Source organism: Marmota marmota, unplaced genomic scaffold (assembly GCF_001458135.2).
Source record: "Marmota marmota marmota unplaced genomic scaffold, marMar, whole genome shotgun sequence".
NCBI lineage: Eukaryota > Metazoa > Chordata > Mammalia > Rodentia > Sciuridae > Marmota > Marmota marmota.
Genome location: NW_026000057.1, coordinates 20,618,814 through 20,631,668, shown reverse-complemented (window position 1 = coordinate 20,631,668; position 12,855 = coordinate 20,618,814). Strand labels below are relative to the sequence as shown.

The 12,855-nt window shown below is 40.6% G+C and overlaps 1 protein-coding gene across 12 annotated transcripts in view; it reads left to right on the top strand.

Moving 5' to 3' along the window:
• Fam13a (family with sequence similarity 13 member A) overlaps positions 1-12,637 on the top strand; it is a 346,389-nt gene extending 333,752 nt beyond the window's left edge. For 11 of the 12 annotated variants that reach the window (XM_048813609.1, XM_048813610.1, XM_048813611.1 and 8 more), the window contains 5 exons: positions 779-874; positions 2,316-2,399; positions 6,888-7,084; positions 7,661-7,762; positions 10,396-12,637. In XM_048813609.1, coding sequence (XP_048669566.1) covers positions 779-874; positions 2,316-2,399; positions 6,888-7,084; positions 7,661-7,762; positions 10,396-10,522 — 606 coding nt within the window. In that variant the 3' untranslated portion in view covers positions 10,523-12,637. The remainder of the gene's footprint in view (positions 1-778; positions 875-2,315; positions 2,400-6,887; positions 7,085-7,660; positions 7,763-10,395) is intronic. The other variant, XM_048813608.1, reaches the window with a different exon arrangement.
• The last annotated feature ends 218 nt before the right edge of the window (positions 12,638-12,855 follow it).

Below are 12,855 nucleotides of genomic sequence, written 5' to 3'. Positions count from 1 at the left end.
TACATATTGGTACCTGCACACAATATCATAACATAATTTGGCCAATATCACTCCGCAGCGCTTCCCCCACCCACCTTGTAGTCCTTTTTCTTTATTCTTTGATTTTCATGAGACTACCTGCAGTGCACGCATACACACACACACACACACACGCACACACACACACACACACACACACACACTCTCCTATACTTTTCTTTCCTCTTTCCTCTCTAGCTTCCACATATGAGAGAATACATGATCCTTGAGCATCTGAGTTTGGCTTATTTTACTTAACATAATGGTTTCTAGTTCCATTCATTTTCCTACAAATGACATAATTTCATTTTTCTTTATGGCTGAGTAAAACTCCATTGTTCATATATATCACATTTTCTTTATCCATTTATTCACTGAGACAGACACCTAGGCTAGTTCCATAGTTTGGCAGTTGTGAATTGTTATGAACATGCATATGTCATAGCAATTGTATGCATGTGTCACTATAGCATGATGACTTTAGTTCTTTAGGATAATTACCAAGGACTGGGATAGCTGGGAAGAATGGCCATAGTTCTGATTTATGAAAAGCAATACTACCAATAGAATGATTTTCACTGATCTGCCACTGAAGTATGTATTTTAAATATTTGTTGAATAAGTAATAGTTTAAAAGACTCAAGTTGTAACACCTGTATTTTCTGTAGGACACAAGGGCCCACCAGGGCTGTTCTCTTGGACAGCTGGTAGCATGAGTCTTGGAAACTGGCTTCTTAATAATCTTGTCCTTGCTTTTCAGGTGACAAAGAATGAACGTCAGGTTATGAAGCCACTATACGACCGGTACCGGCTAGTGAAACAGATCCTGTCCCGGGTCAACACTGTACCCATCATTGTGAGTGCAATACCTGACTATTGTTGATACACTCCCTTTCTGATTGAAAGAACCCTGGGTATATTAATAGGGCTCTAACCTGCTTTCTCATGAAAGGCTTGAACCAGTTATTAATATCCATGGCCCACAAGCTTGAGGAATGAAGACTTTATCAGACTTCTGAGGCTACCTTTGCCTACAGTGAGCACATCTGAAGCTTATAGAATCTGCCCCACACACACAATTTGGGGAGACACACTTTGGCCATATATATCTATCTAACATATGCTGAGCCACCTCCCTGACCCTTTCCTCAAAGACAGGGGACAGGGGCTATACCTTCTCCAGGCTCTTCACTCCAAACAGTACCTCTCTAGTCCCAGGGGCTTGCCCACAGTCTTTCCCCATCCCACAGAGGGACAGCTCCCTTGAGAGTTCAATCCAGGGAGGATACTCTAAGGAACTCTAGGAAGAGTCTCCTGCTCTTGGGTGCTGTGGAGAAGTAGAGATAGTGTAAGAAAAGGGAGTCAAGCTAATGGTTCTGAAGTAGCCCTCTATGTCCACCATCCTTGGGCTCGCTGTTCTTGGCCCCTGGATTGTTATCTTGTCAGGTTAGGGAGCAGCAGCAAGGCCATCCAGCACCAGCCAGCCTGCTCCCATCCCTTAGCCCAGCCACAGGGCATCCACCCCTGGTCACTAAAGTGCAATGTTAGTGCCCTCTCCACCTCTGGGGGGCGGGGACATTACCTGATTGGTTGCCCTTATGCCCTGTGCTGACTTTTCTTTATGGGCACTCACCTCCTCACTTTGAAGTCACTGCAGAGATCCATATTCATTTCAGCTGCTGATCTCGTCTCTTCCTTCCTTAAATCCCCTGGTTTTTCCTAGGCCTACAATATGCTTTTATATTTCTTTTAACGTGATTTTTTTTTTTATGACTAAGGGAGGATACAGGCAACTGTATTTGAAGACAGCTACTCTTCTAGAAATTTCCTGTAGAATAAACTCATAAATAAATGGATTGAATCTAAGGAATCATTTTCTTTCTCCAGTTAAGAACCCTTAGGGTTCCTAAACAGAGGAGGTAGATAATGTTCGTGTTGCTTTTTGAGCTTGGTTATTCTCCTTAGCTGATTGTAGTGTTCTAGTTACTGTGACCAGGAGGAAAGAGGAAAGTCAGGTGTGTTTGCCTTTAGGATTTTTCTGAGTGTTTGGTTAACCTAGTCACATGCTCTTCTTGTCCCAGTTGTCTTCCCTGATGGATGGGTGTGGGCTCTGAAGGGAAGCTACAACTTGGAGAATAATTTTGGTCATTTTAGGTTTTCCTGGGAGGTTTAGGTGGGAAGGGGTTAGAATAGTTAAAAGACTGTAATCAAATACTGGTGTGGCCAGAGGAAGCCCAGAGGAGGAGGGAGAGGGGAAGGGGTTCTCAATGTAACCTACTTGTTAACACCTGTCACAGGGTTCCCCCTCCAGCAAGCGGAGAAGCCCTTTGCTGCAACCAATTATCGAGGGTGAAACTGCTTCCTTCTTCAAGGAGATAAAGGTGAAGACCTCAGCTGCTAACCCATAGCGAAACTCGCATCTCCCATCCTGTGGGAAAAGGCTGTGATTGTACCCTTGGGTGATGGCTTCTTGTAGTGTGCCCTACAAATCAATAGCTGCCCATAACCAACTTTAAACACTCCCCTTCTACTTAGATCATAGACTAGCTGATTTCCTTAGTCTCATTTCGTTCTCCGCTCTTTTTTTGCTCTTTAGTTTTTACTTTGCTTTCAGAACTCATTTTGTTTTCCAGAATCTTTTTTATTCTTTGTTTTTCCCAGCTGGGGAATGGCTTTTCTGTATTCCAAAAATCTTAAATTAGTTCATTAGACTAACTTTTTAAAAAATTCACATACAAAGTGTATTTTAAAAAGCAATTAGAAACGTATAATGCAATGAAAAGTTATACTTTTATAGCTGAATACCAAGTTGTCTTTGACAGATTTGCTGGTGGTTTCACCCACTTTTCCTTCCCCCACCATATTTATTCCTCAGGACCAGTGTTATCATCAGTGCTTCATCTGTGGATGTGGTGCTGTGACTGGCAGTCACTAGAACATATGCCTTGGTTTTTTTCCAGTAGTAATTATGAATTTTATACAGATAATCCCTGTCATCCATGGCTGCCTTCACTAGAAGAGGCGGTGCCTTCTGTGCCTGTGGGACCCTAATTGGTCGTACTAGGATCAGCCTCTTGGTGTGTTTGTTTCTAGACAACTGAACATTTAAAATGGACTGCCTAATATGGGACTCTAGAGATGAAAATTAAAGGCATTTTTTTAAAAATCATGACTGTTTTTTGAAGTTGTTTAGGTTTGAAGAGGGAGTGAAACTCAAAATTAGTGAGTTTTAAGTTTCACCTGTCATATTCTGTGACACGTCCATTTGTTTAGTGTAGTTAGGGATGACTTTTCAGAATAATCTTTCCTACTGAGGGACAGAAATTGAAAACTTCATTTTCTTGCCTAAGGTAAGGTGTCACAAGCTACAAAGTCAGCTTTTATCTACTTGATTCCTTTTCTTACATCTTAGAGATCTAAAATTCTTGATATGTCTAATTTAAGGTATTCGCCAATGACTGTGCTTACTGTTCATGTTATCAAGCAGAACTTATGAATATGCTCTAAATGCTATTGAGAAATCTGGGCCAGTGTGCTACATTGTGTCTTTAAAAATAGGGCTATTTTCTTACAATATGCCTTGATGTTGATAAAAGATGATACATTATGTCTATCAGGTAATTTTGCATAATTGAAGAAATTTGTGCAATTGTGTGTATGAAAATTAACTTGTTTCTCTTGGCATGTAGTGAAATTGCTACTGGAGGAAAATGTGTTTTTGAATACATCCAAAATATGGCACTCGATAATTGCCTCATTAAATGAATGGAAGATAGCCTAATGGTACTCTTCTTTTAAAAGGATATTATTCCCATTCTTATTCTTAGGCTTAATATTTTTTCACAAAAATAGCTCAGCCATGGATTATTATCTCTGACCCACATCATGGTCAAAAGTTTTAGATAATTTTCCAATGACTCTGATGCTTTTGTAAACAGTGCTGCCTTTTGGTTTGTGTTGTTCCTATTAGCTAGGCTTATTCACATGTATTTTGACTGCACTGATTCTTGTTATTTCTGATACAATTTAGAATTTGATGTGTTGCAAATAAGTTTGTATCTAATGGTTTCTTTAAACCCATCCCTGGTTTAATTGCTTATAGGAGAGAATCAGCTGTGTAAGAAACAGAGCTCAAATTCTGAAGCCCTGGATATTCCAGCCCAAAGAAACCTAGTCAGTTCTCTACCTTCTGCAGGGATCTCCTCTAAAACTTCCTTAGTAGAATAGAAACACTGCCCCTGCAGAGGGATCCCATCATCAAGCTCAAAACACAGAGATGGGGAGGGTGCGGTGGCTCCTAATAGCTAAAAATGTATTTTTTAAATATTTTTAAAATTATAAAGCATAACTTAATTATATGTGCAATTTAAATATCACAATGAGGGCTGGGGATATGGCTCAGTAAGTAGAGTGTTTGCCTCGCAGGCACAAGGCCCTGGGTTCAATCCCCAACACCAAAAAAAAAAAAAAAAAAAAAATTTAAAAAAAGGTAAATATCACATCTAAAATTATCACATTTATAGTTACTATTAGCTTATTACATTCTATCTAGTGGGCTTGGTTTTGCCCTCTGGGGCAACATGGACTACACAGGCAGCTTCTTCCCTAAGAGCTCTTCATACTTTTATAGTCACCCATGCCACACCCTGGGAAATCTTTTTCCCAAGTTTTCCTACTGTTCTGATGTAATATGGGTTCCAGATTTTTCAGCAGTCTCCTGGCTCTGCTATCTCCACACACACACACATATTTATCTACATCCCTATCTACATCTAAACTGGTACCCAAATTAGATGTTTTTCCAGGTACAGTTTAGCTGGGACAGGCCTTAATCTGGATGGCCAACGTCCTTTTAGTTCTCCAAGTCCTTGTCTATGTACTCATCAACATATTGTTAGTTCATTTTAGTCCTCACAGGGCAAGGTGACAGCCTTGCACCACTGACAACGAGGCAAGGCTGGGGTGCTGTCCTGAGTTTTGTAGAATGCTCCCAGCGTCTCTGGCCTCTGACCACCAGATGCCAATCATGTATCACAACCCCCTCTCCTGTTGTGACAACCCAAACTGTCTCCAGGCATGGCCACGTGTCTCCTAGGGGACGAAATCACCCTGCGAGAACCCCGGTGCGCCTCATGTTGAGTCACACTGTGCCGCACTTGTGCAGTCCCCAGTGTCCTTCCCTGTCCAGTGCTTGCTTCTGTGAACCCAGCTCTCTTTCCTCACCTAATTATAGGACCTTAAGCTTTCCCAGTTACTTTTTATACTTCTATTCCAGCCTTATGAGATAGATTAAATCAAGATTCATACATTGGGGGAATATGCCTGTTATGTCTTTGTCCAAGTGACTGATGGTGACTGAGGCAGGGTCAGGTAAAGAGCTGCTGTGGACTTCCCTCCAAGTCGTCTCACCACTGCATCGTCCCTGGGCTGAAATTTGTGCAGCCAGCTTTTTTGTTTTGTTTTTCATTTTGTTTTGTTTTGTTGGTAGATTGAACTCGGGATACTTTACCACTAAACTATATCCCCAGTCTTTTTTTGTTTTTTGTTTTGAGACAGGGTCTCACTAAATTGCTAAGGCCTTGAATTTGTGATCCTCCTGCCTCACCCTCCCAAGTCCCTGGGATTACAGGAGGATCGCAGCTGGCCCCCACCTCCACCCCACTAGCTTTCCTTCCACAAGGTCTGTTCAACTCTTTATTGAAATCACAACATTATACCAGTCCTGTTTAAAAAAAAAAAAAAAAGGAAAAATGTCTAGTTTTCATCTTCTTTTTCTTTTCTTTCTTTCTTTTTTTTTTTTTGTGTGTGTGTGTGTGTGTGTGTGTGTGTTTGTGCTGGAGATGTCCCAAGGCCTGGCACATGCTAGGCATGCGCTCTCCCACTGAGCCTACATCACCCACCAACTCCTGATATGTTTTTAAGCCACCAGTGCTAGTGAGTTGATCACGGACTCTTCCCCAGCTGCTCATATCTTATCTTTTACAATCTACCCAGTATCTATCATTTATGATTTTGCTTGACTATTTTGTTATTATTCACATATTTTCAAAGGTTACTACCAAGAGTAGCATATCTGTGCCTCATTGGGTACCTGACATATGTTATCTCAATTCATTTTATTTTCCATACTACTTAGGGTTGAACCCAAGGCCTCTAGCATACTGGTCAAGTGCTCTTCACTGAGCTATACTCCCAGCCCTTTTTATTTTGAGTCCGGGTCTTGCCAAGGCTGGCCTCCAACTTGCAATCTGCTTCATCCCCCTGTACAGCTGGGCTTATTGGCATGCATCACACATCTGGCTACATTATCTCAATTCTTATAAAAATTACACAGATGACAATTATTTTAGAAAAAAAAAAAAAGAACTTGCCAGGCGTGGTGATACATGCTTGTAATCTCAGTGACTTGGGAGGCTGAGGCAAGAAGATTTCAAGTTCAAAGTCAGCAACTTAGTGAGGCCCTAAGCAACTTGGCAAGAACCTATCTCAAAATAAAAAGCAAAAAGGCTGGTAATGTGGCTCAGTGGTTTTAATCCCCAATACCAAAAAGAGAAAAAAAGAAAATTCATTTAAAAAGTCAGATATTTGTAAAATTTTAAATGTTTAACAATTTAAATTTTAAAATGTAGCATTCACTCCTATGAAGCAAAGGGACTGCAGATCCGAAGGCACAGCTGAGACCAACTGGAAAAGCCTTCTCAGTTTTGCCAGTTTTGCCTCTATACCTTCACTACAGTATGTTTAATATGATAGGTACTGAAGAAACTACATGAAATCTGAATTATTAGATGATTTTTAAATGATACTCATAGTGAAAGCATGCCCAAAAATGTGACCAGATTTTTACTGGGGTTGCTGTGTGTCTCCAGGAAGAAGAGGAGGGGTCAGAAGATGATAGCAACACGAAGCCTGACTTCACAGTCACTCTCAAAACAGATTTCAGTGCACGTTGTTTTCTGGACCAATTCGAAGATGATGCCGATGGGTTTATTTCCCCAATGGATGATAAAATACCATCAAAATGCAGCCAGGACACAGGGCTTTCAAATCTGCACGCTGCGTCAATGTATGTCGTTTTGAGGGTGGTATTGAAATAGGTCAGAGAAAATAACTTTCATAAATATTATCTTAGCCTTTGTATTTAAATAAATTGACAAAACACAAGTGGTTAACTTGGGGTGCCCCTGGGTGGAGAAAACAGTGACCGACTTAAAAAAAATCCTGTCTCAGTTTCCTTTTATGCTTTCTCCAATAGTTATTTGAGGGAGCTTTTGAGCTCTTGCTTAAATAACCAGAATGTCTCTCTAAATGGCATTGTGTGGTGTGGTTCTACTATAGCTTTAACACACTCTGGGCACAGATGGCATCTCTTTCTCGCAAAGAAAAACATGACAAAGTGCTGTGGGATCTCATGAGGCCCAAGAATGCATAACTAGCAGGAACCCCCAGTTGATGCCTGTATTGTTGGCATGTTCGGGCTTTCAAGGGAGAAAAAAAACACCCATTTCTGCTGCCCCTCGGTGCATTTAGTGCTCACAACAATTTAATTTACTTGCCTCCTTCTGTCTCCATAACCCCTGTCAAGTTACATTTATAACAACTCAGATTTAATTTCCTGACTTTTTTTTTTTCTTCCTTTTAGACCTGAACTCTTGGAACACCTTCAGGAAATGAGAGAAGAAAAGAAAAAAATTCGAAAGAAACTTCGTGATTTTGAAGACAATTTCTTCAGACAAAATGGAAGGTAGGGCATGTGTCCCTTCTGTCCCCACCTCCTCTCTACACACAACTAGCACCTTGTTCCTGACAGATCTGTGGAATGCCTCCAGGATGGGGGCAGTTCTGCGTCCTCCCTAAAACCTGGTGCTTGGGTCTGTGCCCAGGTACCCTTAGAGGTTGACAGTGAGAAGGGGAGATTTATGTGCCCCTTCAAGAAGAAACGCTCCTGAGCAATGTCCTTGACTGATGCAGATTCAGCTAACATGCATAAAACTAATCTGTCACATCAAATTTTCATCTAAAACAAGCGATCTAGAGCTGAATTTCAAGTTGAGAGCACTGAGGGTTTTTTTCCTTCCTTAAAGAAATAAGGAAAAGGGAACTTTCAATCATCACTGATCTTTTTTTTTTAATATTTATTTTTTAGTTATAGGTGGACACATATCTTTATTTTATTTTTATGTGGTGCTGAGGATCAAACCCAGTGCATCCCACATGGTAGGCAAGCGCTCTACCTTGGAGCCACAACCCCAGCTCCATCACTGATCTTAAAGCTCTTTAAAAACTCAGATTGGGCTAGAGGTGTAGCTCAATGGTAGAATGCTTGCCTAGCATGCCTGAGGCCCTGGGTTCAATCCCCAGTACCATGAAAAAAAAAAAAAAATGATAGTTCCCAGTTTGAAAAATATACACGAGAAGAATATATATAAAATAAGTCCACCTGGTTGAGAATTGTTTTTTATCCCAGTGAGTTTTAAGGCACAGTCATCTGTATACATTGGAGTTAGATTTAATCATTTTAAGTTGGTTTTATATCAGTCCAAGTTATTTCAACTCTGAATACAGTTTCAGTATTTGAGTACTCTTTATGTGTCCTGAAGTTTGGGGAAATGTTTTTTTTTTCAAATATTATGCCAATTTACTTTTAAGATCTCTGATTTGGATCTGCCCTATGCTGACTTTCTCAAAACTTTTACATTTTTAATACCTGAACATTTTCTTTTCATTCTCCACATAGTACAGGATATTTAGAGAATATAGATGAGCAGATAAAAAATAGTCCCCAAATACCTAAAGACAAATCAAGATTAATATTTTGCCGGGTACAGTGGTGCACACCTGTAATTGCAGAGGCTTAGGAGGCTGAGGCAGGAGGGTTGCAAGTTGAAAGCCAATTTCAGTAACTTAGCAAGGCCCTGTCTCAAAATTTTAAAAAATCAAAAGGGCTGGGGATGTAGCTCATGGTTAAGCTCCTCTAGTTTCAATCCTTGATATCAAAACAAAAAAAGAGTAATATTTTGATGTGTTTCCCCAATCCATCTTCTTTCTAAGCATGTTTGGATTATCTATGTATCCTTCATTGCTCTTATTGTCACATATTATGGACAATTTCTTATACGTGAGGAACTGTTATGTAACATGTACAACTTTTTAAAAAATACAAATGATAGCCAAGCATGGTGGAGCATGTCTGTAATCCCAGCAGCTTGGGTGGCTGAGGCAAGAAGATCACAAGTTCAAAGCCAGCCTCAGCAACAGCAAGGTACTAAGCAAGTCAGTGAGACCCTGTCTCTAAATAAAATACAAAATAGGGCTGGGGATGTGGCTCAGTGGTCAAGTGCTCCTGAGTTCAATCCCAAGTACAAAAAAAAAAAAAAAAGTAGAATTATGAGAGATTTACACTATCATAAGATCTGGCTCCATTTCCTATCTGATAGAGTGATAGCCCTCACAGGGCAAAGGGGGAATGGGTGCCAGAGGTTCAGAATCCTAAGGCGCCTGTTCCCTGCTGAGGGGCCATCTAGAACTCTTTCCTAGAGCAAAGCAGAACATGAATAAAATCTGTTTAGTTTTAGTTCACTAAACAAATAAAGACTCATGCTATCCCCCTTGCCCACACTTGCTCTTTAATAGTAAGAAAGGGAAGCCCGGGGTTTGAACCTTTAGAGGGGGCATTTCACAGTACAATGAGAATCGGCTTCACACGGTACCAGGGTGGAGAGCAGTTGCTTTGTAGGGAGTCTGACAGGTGCTCCTGGTTTCACCATGTGTGGACTATGGACCACAGCACCTTCACAGCAGGTTGTTGCAAGGGTGATGTCAGATCATGGATACACAGAACTAGTACTGCACTTGACCCAACTGATACTTGCGTATATAAAAAAAATCTGCATATAAAATTAGTAAACTATAAAGGTTTATTAATGTTACGTGATCCAGTTGCTGAATTCCCAGGATCATTTTTATAAGCAAGAGAATTAATTCTCTGTTCTTGAAACAACTGTATGTTGTGGGTGTACAAATTGCTGATTAGAAACTTAATGGCTTATTAGATGAAATATATAAAAATGAGAAAATATTAAGTATGTATAAAGGATTTCAGTTAATAGGAACTCACTGTGAAATCATACGTAAGAGCCGAGCAAGACTTTCTATATTTCTTAGTCCTTCATAGCATTCTACAAAATGCCAGATTAACTGTAAAAGCTCAGTTGCACGGTGCCTTCAGGGGAAAACCATTCTTCACTGCTTATGTAAATCCAGCCTTGGCTAGGTACCAAGTGCCACTTGACAACAGTGATTCCACAGGTTGATAAACTGTAGAGTTATCACATAATGATAATTTGCCTCGGCCCCCCTTTCCTTTGTTTCCACTAGAAACGTCCAGAAGGAAGACCGCACTCCTATGGCCGAAGAATACAACGAATACAAACACATAAAGGCGAAACTAAGACTCCTGGAGGTGCTCATCAGCAAGAGAGACACTGATTCCAAGTCCATGTAAGGGGCACCCCAGCCCAGCAAGGGGTGCCTGCGGATGCAAGGAGGACTTACTGTTCTCCTGGTACAGAGCAGCTCTAGAAGGCAGCCTGGGAGCTGGACCTCCAAAGCCTGACACCCTTCTGCTGCCAGGCCTTTTGGGTGGGCTCCTGTTTCCGCTGCCTGCCTCAGAAACTGCCTACATGGAAGATGACAGTGTGACCTGACTTAGGAATTTTGTAATAAGAAGTCAAGATTCCTGCACACTTACACACTTGTGGTGGGAACTTCACTAACACTAACAGTGATGAATCACTACATTAGCCACACCCATCTACAGAGATTATACACTGTTTTTCCCTGGACAACTGAGAAACCAGAGAGAACATTCTCTAACTGTGATAAAAACAAGCTCAGGACTTTACTCTGTAGAGTGAATTTGCTGTGGAGGTCCAGGCCATCTCTGGACCCAGTCAAGTGTGACCATGCATTGGAGCCCTATTTGCTGCCTTGGCCATTCTAGTGACCTTCCCACAGAGCTGCGCCTTCCCCACGTGTGAATTGATTTTCCCTCCAGCTCTCAGATGGAAGCTGCATCTGCCCACAGTGGCAGAGCAGTCATCCGTGTGAGGGTGCGTTTCTTCAGGACTTCCTCAGCTGACAGATCCAGTCCCTGACTAGGACTTAATCATCTTCAGAGGACAGAGGGATTGTAGCAGCAGCCATATTAATACTGATTTTTAAATCAGGTAACAGGTGAAGAGCCTGGAGATTGTTTCTTGAACACTGACTACACTTACCAGTCTGGTTTTAATATTAAACACTAAGCAAGGCCGGCATGCCTATATAACCTGCCGAGGGCTTGATTTTGTTGTGGTTCTAGCCAAACTTAAAGGGCCTTGCTTAATTCTTAGCCTAAGTATAGAGGATCATGTGAGAGAGGGAGCCTGAGCCATCAGCCTCCTGAATACCTACCAGAGTTTAATTTTTCTAAAAAGGTAAATCTGCACTAAAATCCCCAGACGGGTAAATGTAGCCCTCAGAGCTCAGCTCAAGGCAGAATCTAGCTCACACTACTTTCAAGAGCATATATAGTAGAAAAAAACGGCATATAGCCAATTTTGATTGTAATTTTTTCAAAGACTGTGTCACAAAGCTGTCTATATTAGACGTTTTGGAGGGACCAGGGAATTTAAGACACCAAATCATTCATCTCTTCGTTGTGCTTGATGTCACGCTGTGATTTGTTTTTCTTTTTCACCTTCTGTGTCTGCCCTGAGGAAGAGGGTTTGGGGTCCACCCTTGTGCTTTGTGAGGCAGAGCCCTGGTGTCTGCTTGCCCACCGGGCTGAAGTGCTATCTCAGAGGCTCCACCTCCTGAAGATAATATTGCAGGGTGGACTCCCCCTGTTCTGAGAGTTACTTTCTTAAAGGTTGCAGTTTTGTTTTCTAAAAAGGAAAAGGATAGAATGTAAAGCCACACCAACCAGTTGTCAATTGTAATAATGGGTCTTAAACACCTGGTGGCAGATTTACTTCTCCATTGTTGAAATGAGATAGCAGCTCTCCTCTGTTCAAGTGGGGGGGTCAGGAGAAAGGAATGCCTTTAAGTTTTTCTTAATCATATAGAAGCATGAGCTATGTGTTGGAAGTGCCCTCATTTTAATCCACACATTTAAAGATGGTACATAATCCTACAAATCTAAATGTACATGAAAATATAGTTTGATATTCTTTGCTCTACTGTTTACATTACAGATTGTTATAATTTCAAGGAGTTATATTATAAATAAAATGATGCACTTTAGGATGTTTTCTATTTTTGAAATCTGAACATGAATCATTCACATGACCAAAAATTGTATTTTTAAAAAGAAATACATGTCTAGTCTGTCCTTTTTAACTGTTCTCTTAAATAAGCTATGATATAAATCAAATTATCAGTTCACTTTTGAAGCACATCTAAGAGTATTGTTTTGAAAAAATATCCTATAGAATTTTTAAACTCCATATAAGTGAGAAGCTAGTAGGTTTTTGAAATCTGTTCTTTCTGCCAAAGGTAAATTAACTAAAAGATTTATTCAGGAATCCCCATTCAAATTTGTATGATTCAATAAAAGAAAACACCAACTTATAGTAAATTGTGTATGGAATATTGCGTTTTCCTTTGTAGTTTCTAATCCATATTCTTCAGAGAAAAAAGCCAAATTAAGTTGGGGGTGGAGAGCTATGTGTACACCAGATCCTTTTTGAAGGCGTATGAGTCAGTGATTTCTGACTCTGCCAGAAACGCAGAGGCAAATCTGTTTCCATGACAACCATTGCTGCAGCCTAGCATCTCTAAGCACTAGAGACTGTG